We start from the raw sequence: 9,212 nt of genomic DNA on the forward strand, positions 1-9,212 counted from the left end.
GCGTCACCGCGCCCCCCGCGTGACGTCACCCCGCTCAGCCCCGCCCACCGCCAGGACGTTGCCGGGAGGGTTCCGGGCAAGATGGCGGCGGCCGCGGCGCTGAGGGGCGGCGGGCGGGCGGTGACCCGCGAGGTAAAGCGGCTCCTCGGGGAGATTTACTGCCCATACAGCCCACCCTCTCAGCTGTCGGGATTTCCTCCCCCTCTGTTAACTCTTTGTCGTGTTGTGCCGTGCAGGTGTTGCAGCTGGAGGCGCGGGGGCTTTGCACGAAGCCGGTGGGCAGCGGGACGGCGCCGCCAAAGAGTAAGAGGGTGGTTTGTGAGAAATGTCGGGGTGTCGATAAAACGAAGGGGTGAGGGGAGCTGGGGAAGGGTCACGCCTCGGGAGAGGCGCTGCATGAGCTGGGGAAAAACAAGGACTGAAAGGTCACCGCTGTGTAAACCAGGGTTTCTGATAAGGTGTACCGTGTGGTAATAAAAGTAAAAGTATAAAGGTCTGGCTGTGTGGAATATATTTATAGACCACATATATATATAGGATTATATTTATAAGCTTGTCGCTTCTTTCCTGTTTCCCTTCACATTAATATTCAAGGCCAGGCTGGATGGGGCCAGTGTCAGACTGTTCAGGGTGTAGGAGGAGGGTGAATGGCTTCAAACTGAAAGAAAGTAGGGTTAGATTACATATCAGGGGAAAATAGTTTAGTGTGAGGGTGGTGAGGCCCTGGCACAGGTTGCTCAGAGAAGCTGTGGATGCCCCATCCCTGGAAATGTTTTTAATGAGGTTCAAAATTAGTTTTTAACTTTAGATATTCGCCCTTGTTATTTGAAATGTTTGTGCTGTCAAGGTTAAAGAATAGAAAGGCTTAGAGAAAGACTTCCAAGATCCAAATATGCCCAATAGCAGCTCCAGGCAGCGGTGTAAGAAGCTGCCATGGCCCTGCTGTGTTAATTTTGGTCATAATTCGTCTTGCCCCATAGATTTGGAAGCCCAGACCTTGGTTTGGATGCTGCCCTGCCTCCTGCATTGAGGAGTATTTGAACCCCTTTTGTCCCTGACCTCAGTCAAAACAGGAATACCAATTTCAAGGCCTGATGCCTTGTTTGTGTAACTGGAGGCTCCGTGGTTCAGTGAGGTTTCCTGTCCCAAATTGGAGATCCAGGTGCTGAAACAGGAAAGCTCCATGGAGCCATATGTAGGAGTGATCAGACTTGTTGACTGCTGTTGAAAAGATCACTGAAAGAGCAGCTGAAGGCAGACTTCTGCCACCTTCTTAAATGCCAAAGCAAATAAAAGCCTGGCTGTTCCATTAAGAAAACCTTCACTGCACTGATTGATTGGACAGCAAATTGCTCTTTATTATGATTTATTTTTTTTGCACTAAGTGTGTTTGAGGTGTGCTTTAATATTGGTTTCTGGATTCAGTGTCCTGCAGCTCTGATTTGTGTCAGGAGCCCTCTCAGGCAGCTGCTCCCCCTGCAAACACTCCAGGTTAATTAAGATTTGTGGGATGCAGCTCCCTTTGCCAGATTGTGGCTGGAAACAGGATGTGCAAATTTTCCTTGCTTTGATAAAATGCTGGTGTTTACATACAGAGCCAGTGATGGGAAATAGACCTGTAATTTCTGCCTGTCACCTCTCTGAGTGTGAACAGGCTTTAAATAAATACATGCTGGGAATGATGCTGGTGTTCCAGGCTTCAGGAAGAACAAACACATCTGGGAATGATATTTCTGTGACTGATTTGGATGTGTTGTTATTTTGGTAAAGTGATGCAGGTACAGATTAGCTGGTGCAAAGTTTGAAGTTCTCTAATTAAAGTCTGTCGCTTGTATTGGATGTTTCAGCTTTTAATCATAAAGTCTTATCTCTCTCACTTATCCAAACTGAACTGTTTAAAGCATTATTCCAGTAACTAATGGTCAAGTTGAATTTTCCTTGCCTTCTTGGTTCCTTAGGATGTTTTAACATTAGTACTTCTTCAGGTTTTGCTCAGCTTTTCCCTTGTCTGTCCTCCCTTTGGCCATTCTTGTCTTAGTTTAACCTCTTCTCTTCCATCCTGAGTGACACTTCCTCCTCACCTGTTAGTTTCTCCAGGCTGCTGCTTGGCTGGGCCATTCTGTGACTTTGGGAGTCAGACCTCTTCCAAAGGGAGCTGCCCATCCTCCTGCCTCCCCCTGCCTTTCCTTCCCAATCCTGCACCTTCCATCTGGCAGAGAGAAGTATGTGCTTGAAATTACTCAAAATACTACCTGTAAACTTGATACCTTTTCTTTTTCATTGTATTTTGTTGTGGTAAAAACTTTGTCTTTCTTTCTTAAATACTTTGCTTTCATTTTCTTGTCTCTTCTGTGATGTTTTCATTGCTAAAAACTTGCTTCTGTTCAGAGCTAATGGTAATAACTCCTTGAGTCATACAAGGTGGTACCATAAAGTACCAGTGAGGGGAAAGCTGTGTCTGATTTGTGGGCATATAAAGTAGATCTGGATTTCCAAACTCTGCAGAAAAAATCTGCATAATGGGCTGGAAATCTGTTGGATTTTGCTGCTGGTTGGAAGTGGTGCAACTCATAATGGAGTTGGCTTTGCTATAGCAAATTTCAGCCATGGTGAATCTTCCTGATGTGCTCCCAGTGCTCCTTGACATCCTGTTTTCTGTGACCACAACAGTATTTGCTGTTGCTCAGCCTCTTGAGGATGATGATAAGCATCCAAGGGGTGTTATGTGTTCCCTGAAAGGACCTGAAAATTGCTGCCTTCTCTTTCAGCTGTTGGTTCCTTGTCTGGAGAGTTTAGGTTAATGCAGGTATCCACGGGGGAGAAGAAACAGAGACAGAAAGAAATGTGAAGCATCAGGAGATCTTGTAAGACTTCTTTAACAAAGAGGTCTCAGAGCAGAAATAGGAAATGAGGGCTGGAGGAGATGAGGTCTTGGGGAAATAGTGCTGAACTGTGGGGACACAGCTCAGATGGGCAATGAACAAGTAATCCTTTCCTGGATGGCCTCAGGTATCTCTTTCTCTGCTGCTTTGTCTTTTGGGAGTACTCCCTCCCTTCTGCTTCCAGGGTAGCTCTTGCCAGCAGCTGTGGCTGTGTCTCTTCACTGTCTCTGCTTTGCTGGCTTGGTCACAGACCAGTGTTTGAAGAGCTTGGCTAACAGGCCATCCTAAAGCTCACTTGAAGTAGGGAAGTGTCTGCAAACCTTTTCCAGTGATGTAGAGTTGAAGCACAGGGAAAACCCACTCTTGGAGGAGTCTGGCAGAGTGAGGAACATGAGCGTTTATCTCTTCAATGTTGGCATGGCAGCAGCAAAAACTGTTACGTGCTACTAGAACTCCAGCTTCCTTAAATTAAAAAACTCTAAAAACTTTCTGCTTAGCAGCGCCTGTATTTAGCATTATAATTACCTGCAGTTTATTTTTGTAGCAGATTATTTCTGAGAGTTAAAACTGTGTTAGTATGATCAGTAACAGCCGTGTCAGATACAATGATGATAATCCTCTTTATGCCGTTTCCCAGATGTAGTGGCACGACAGGGAAGCACCAAGCTGCTTGCCATGAAGGCACCAGTTGAATCTCGTAAAATGTTGTCTTCTAGCTCTCTCCTGCTGTCTGCAGACAAAGGTGAGAGCACATCTAGTACCAACCTCAAGGAAGCTGCAAAACCTGCTGAAGACACGGGGACGCCCGTGGCAAGAAAAACCGTGGTTGCGTTTCCTCAGCGAGGAGCCGTTTCCTCCCGTGAGGAGGAAAACCTCAGCACACCTGCAGCAGGAAGAGGCCTGAGGAAAGAGTTAGCTGAGAGAGAGACTTCATCTTCATCCAGCTCAGAGTCTAGCTCAGATTCTGAGGATGAAAACGTTTCAAAAGTTGCCCCTAAAACAAAAGTTGAGTTTCCCAGACGAGATCCCGTCTTTTATGAGAACATAGCAGTGGCAGCCTCTATGGTGGCAAAACAGCAATTGTCCCAGAAATCTCTCAAGGACTATGGAATTAAGAAGCTGCCACGCAAACCAGAAATTAACGTGTCTCCTGTAAAGCAGGGGAAATTTTCTAAAACATCAGTCGGCCAGGAAACATCGAAGTCCAAAGCAAGAGACCCCAAAGTAAAACCCAGCCCAAAAGGGCAGAAGTCGGTCGAACCACGTGTGGTGAGAAGTCTGGACCTGACCGACATCACTCGTAAATCTGACCGTGGGGAGGAAAAGTCCATTGGAACCCAGGGAGCAGCAGGAGAGAAGGAAGAAGTGAAGAAGGCACAGGAGTTGAAAGCAAAAGGAGTAACTGCTCCAAAAGTGGAAAAAACTTCTGGAAGCACAATGTTGGTGATGGGCACCACAGCAAAGGAGGAGACCACGCAGGCAGCAGGAGTCCAGGCTGGAGAAGGCAGCACAACAGAGGGTACAGCTTTAAATTGTTTGAACTGTATTGATTCATCTGGGCTAGGGTTTGACTTTTTTTTTAGAAGGTTTCCACATCTTCTCTGATCTTTGTACTGAAACTGGCAGAGTGGCAGTGACTTTCTGGAAGATAAATTGTTCATTGCTAATTGTTCTAAGCTGTCAGTAATACTCAGTCCCCAGCTATGCTGTGGAAGGAAACTGTTTCATTTCTCTATATTTATAGTTTCATAAAACAGTCACTTATAAAATGGAAACAAGATTGTTTCCACTGTGAGCAAAACCATGGGGTTTATATGACAACACTTGTTTTCATTCTTCTCTTTTCTTGGAAGGATTTGGTAGCTGCCATTCTCATGAGTCAAATTTGATGCCATTGTTGCTTAAACCCTGCCATCTTTCTGGTTTTGTTTTGGGGGTTTTTTTTGGTTTTTGTTTTGATGGTGTTATTTTCAATCTGTCAGTGTTTCAGATTTCAGAAGACTTTGAGAAATCACACTGCAGTGCCAGAAACAAGAGTTGTTGATTCTGTGACTGGAAGGTTGCAAGCAGCTCGTGTGGAAGTAGTGAGTCAGTTTTGTAGAGAGCTGGGGAGGAGACAGTGATGTGTTTTCAGGAAAGACCATCATGCATCATGTAATCATCTCCTCAGCTGTGCTTCCCTATCTGACCTACCCTTCTTATTTACTGCCATCCTGTTAATTAATGGTCCTGCTGATCTCATTTTGTATATCTCAGCAGCAGATGTCTCTCTGTCCTGATCTGTTGAGATTCTGCCTTTCATCTTAGGCAGTACAAATCTGCCATTCTTGAGACCCTTCTCATTGAATTAAAGAATTTGCCTGTTTGGAAGTAAAAGCAGCATTAATTGGAAGGTTATTTGGGTATCATCCTTCAGGAAAGGCCCTGGGGGCCAAGGAAACAGCAAATTGAAATTGGCCAGCAGTGTGCCCTTGCAGCAAAGGCCACCAAGGGAGGAGCAGGCTGAGGGAGCTGCAGCTCCTCTCTGCTGATGTTCCCTGGGAGTGCAGTTCAGTTTGGGGCTCCTCAGTGCAAGGGAGGTGTGGGGCTGCTGGACAGAGACCAGCAAAGCAGCACTGAAATGATGGAGGGACTGGAGTATATCTCCAGAGAGAGCTGGGACTGTCCAGCCCAGAAAAGAGAAATGTGTGGAAATAGCAGGAGAGTGCAAAGAAGACAGGCAAGGCTTTTCAGTGGTCCACAGTGATGGGACAAGAAGCAGTGGGTACAAACTGACACGCAGGGTTTTGCCTGAACATCAGTAAACACTTTTTTTACTGTAAGTGATGGAGCACAGGTTGTACAGGGAGGTGGTGGGGTCTCCATCCTTGGGGACACTGTCTGGACAGGGCCCTGGGCCTCCTGCTGTGGCTGACCCTGCCTGAGCATTTGGGGTTGGACCAGCTGACCTGCAGAGGTGCCTTCCAACCTCAGCCATTCTGTGACTCTGAAGTGCCTGACCAGGTTAAGAGGCAAAATAACTGCATTTGTGTGTCAGCTTCCAGGAGATGGGGCTGATAAAAGGCCTGTCTTCTCTTTGAGGGCTTAGTTGGCTCATAATTCCATCTGTTTCCTTACCTTCTGCCTTGATGGTATCTCGGGTGACTGGTAGTGACACTCTGTGCTGTGGTCCAGTTGACAAGGTAGTCATCAGCCAAAGGTTGGACTCCATCTTGGAGGTCTTTTTTCCAACCTAAATAATTCTGCAATTTAAAAACCAAAATGCAGTTCTGTTTGCAAGTGAGATTTTGATTTGTTTGTTCCTTCTTGTAGTCAACAGCATAAGCTTTCTTTTAAATACAAAAAAAAAATTTGGGAAGAGCTCTTTGTTTTTATCTACAGATAAAACCACCATTCATCCATTTTCTCACCATTCATCCACAGTGGAGTTCCAGATGCTCAAACATCATTTTTTCTTGTGTTTCCAGATGTATCTTGTTCTCTCTTCCTTCTTTAAGAACAGCCACTGCTTTTTCTTGTTTAACATTCCCAGCTGACTGCACCACCTGTAATTCCTCCTCCTGCCCTGCCCCTGTGCCCTTTTGTCTGCAAACTCTGCAGCAGCCGCACAAAAGATGTCAAAAGAATTTTTCTCAATGCAAACCTGGGTGTTGAGGTGATGTCATCCCTTTGCAGAGCAGTCAGCAAAAGCTGCTGCCTTGAACTGCTGAGTGAGGAGCAAAGTTGTAGCTGGTAACTCAGAAATAGGCCCGTGATTCATTTCGGAAGAACATCCCGTGAAGTGCTTTCTCCTTAAGAGACAAAGCAGAGATGAAGGATGAACTGTGGGGAGGGTGAATTCAGGAATAAATTTTTCCTTGGAGAAGCCAAGTGCACTGTATTTGGGTAAGAGAAATGGGGCTCCATCTGCTTTCCTTCCTGCACATCTGGCTCCAAATTCAGAACTGGCTCTTGCAGGTTTGCCTGTTCTCTTGCCTCCCCTTGCCTGTTCTTGGGGCTCTTTGCAGCAAAGAACATCTGGCTTTTCTCTCTGGAGTGTCATCTCCTATGAGCTGTGTCAGGAGGAACTGAGCACTGGGCACAGGGATATTTCCTCTCGTGTTTTGCTGAAACCATGACTTAATACTTTGAGTTTTATGAGCAAGCTTTGCTAAATGCTATGGATATTTCTCTTAATCTGATAGCTGCACACTGCAGTAATTATGTCATAAGGGAAATCCTGGTGTTCAAGTTCTTGTGTTTTTATTGTAGATGGACCTGTTAAAATAAGGGCTTAATACAATTTAACCTGAACCACCACAAACAAATTTATATGACAAAGCTTTTCACTACACTCTGTGTCTTCTTCTATTGTTAAAACTCTGGATGCACAACAATAAATTAATATTGGGAGTAAAGTTTTATTTCTTGCAATTTGCTTGGTTGTAAAATCAGCATGTAACAGGAACCTTTTATGTAAATGATACTGCCTAGATTTGCATAATATTCTATAAGCATAAGAATTAATGTTGGCTTTAACAGGAAGTAAGGAGTTCTAAATAACTTTGTTGGGTTATTCCTTTTTTGAAGGAAAGCTAATACAATTGTTAGAAGATTATATTTACAAGAAAATGAATTTACATCAAAGGCTCTTGATAGATTACTGTTTGTTATAAGCACATTTGAAATTAAATGGTGGAGATCTTGCTAATTCCATCACTTGTCCCCATGGCAAAAATTCAATCTGTAAAGTAGCTCTAAGAGCTGTATCTCGTGGTCTGACAGGATGATACATCATTTGTACTGCTCCTTTGCCCCTCCTGGTTTGCCAGGAATGTCACCTGCTGTTCTGGCTGGAATGAAAACCCAGGCAACTCTGAGAAAGCCAGGAAATGCAGACATATGTCTTCCAGGGAGAAATGGAATGTTCTGCCCTGTCCACCCCCAGCATTAGGTGGTGGTTTGGGTTTAAAACCTGTGCTGTGTGAGGTGTCTTGTGCTGATCCCTGTTTCCCACTGCACAGTCCTGTGCTGCTTTAGGGCCAGACAAGGCACCAGCTGGGCTTAGTGAACTTCTCCTTGTGTTAAAGTTGCTTTTTTTTTTCCTTTCCAAAGTTGACTGGATGAGGGATCTGACAGCTTATGAAAGCTGAGTCAGTGCTTAAAAACATTGTCCTCTGGTGTAGCATCCTCATAGTCACCAGTTGCTGTTTTGTTTTCACAGAGCCCACAGCTCAGCCTGCTCCAGAGGAGTTTGACAATTCCACCTACAAGAACCTGCAGCACCACGAGTATCACACCTTCACCTTCCACGATTACATCGCCGTCCTGGCAAAGTACAGGCAGCCTCAGCCCTCCTCTGGGAGACCATCACCAAGGCACTGAGAGAGCCACACAACACCCAGGCACTATGATGAATTGTTCTGTCTAGCACTGTTGCTTCACCTGTGTAATTGAAATCAGATAATAAATAATAAAGACATAATAACCTGGCCTTTTGGACAGTTCTTCTTGGCTCTTGGAGTCCCTCACTTCTTGACTTCTGTGAGTGAACTGCAAATGAATCATCACTGAATAAAAATATATTTTCTACCTCTCCATAAATATTATTTGGTGGTAGTGTAAAAAAAAGTCCTGACTTTTCAGTGTCTCCAAATTTTTGATACTGACCATTTTTATGGGACCACATCAAAGAATCCTGTGGGATTCAACTGCCTGTGGAGTTTGTGCCATGTTTAATTTGGTGGTGTTGTATCTGTAGTGCAGTGGGCTGTGCTCCTTGCAAACATGTTCCCAGCTCTGAAGAGGTAATGTTTACTCTGGATTTGGGAGTTAAAATCATTGGCTGGGAGCAGCACAAGAAGTATTTGTCTCCTGTGGCAAGAGTGAATGTTTTGTGTTAGTGGAGGAATGCAAGTTTATGTAATGTGATTGAAACATCTCAAAACCTGTGCTCTTGTAAAGGGAGAACAGAACATACAACTTTATTTAATCATCTGCTGGGGGCTCCAGCATTCAGGTTCTGCAGTAATTGAAATAATTTAAAATGTAAGAGAATCTCAGTGGGCAGTTGCTAATAGACTTTTACTGTGTTGATTAAACTTTGAAGAAAAAAACCTATTTCTATGGCTAGAAACACTTGAATGGATATTTTTAAATGTGATGAAAATACCATAAGGATAAAAACAGCTCCTGGTACTAATTGTTGGGAGTATATTTAATTTCCCACTTCTTTTTTTTCCCTACACTAAAACTTAAAATTGCTGTCCAGCCTCAGTCTTGCTCTGCAGAAAATGTGAGCCATGAGGCACTTCTCAATACACGTTATCAGCAGTTCCAGTTGGTCTCAGT

General features: G+C 44.4%; 1 protein-coding gene across 2 annotated transcripts; it reads left to right on the forward strand.

Moving 5' to 3' along the window:
• The first annotated feature begins 49 nt into the window (after window positions 1-49).
• Window positions 50-8,354, forward strand: NDUFV3 (NADH:ubiquinone oxidoreductase subunit V3). 2 transcript variants are annotated; one of them, XM_083855712.1, is made up of 4 exons: window positions 50-132; window positions 237-303; window positions 3,520-4,401; window positions 8,086-8,354. In XM_083855712.1, the coding sequence occupies exons 1-4, from the start codon at window positions 82-84 to the stop codon at window positions 8,244-8,246; spliced, it is 1,161 nt and encodes a 386-aa protein (XP_083711838.1). In that variant the 5' UTR covers window positions 50-81; the 3' UTR covers window positions 8,247-8,354. The 2 variants fall into 2 exon arrangements, with proteins under 2 accessions (XP_083711838.1, XP_083711839.1); XM_083855713.1 differs by lacking the exons at window positions 50-132; window positions 237-303 and adding an exon at window positions 2,097-2,222.
• Window positions 8,355-9,212: the final 858 nt, after the last annotated feature.

This window comes from Zosterops lateralis (assembly GCF_965231275.1).
Source record: "Zosterops lateralis genome assembly, chromosome: 2".
NCBI lineage: Eukaryota > Metazoa > Chordata > Aves > Passeriformes > Zosteropidae > Zosterops > Zosterops lateralis.

Excerpts from the sequence above, each read along its gene's own strand:
- NDUFV3 (XM_083855712.1), top strand. The coding sequence starts at position 82 with ATGGCGGCGGCCGCGGCGCTGAGGGGCGGCGGGCGGGCGGTGACCCGC. Across the intron at positions 133-236 it reads GGCGGGCGGTGACCCGCGAG|GTGTTGCAGCTGGAGGCGCG; the intron begins GTAAAGCGGCTC and ends TGTGCCGTGCAG. Across the intron at positions 4,402-8,085 it reads AGAAGGCAGCACAACAGAGG|AGCCCACAGCTCAGCCTGCT; the intron begins GTACAGCTTTAA and ends TTGTTTTCACAG.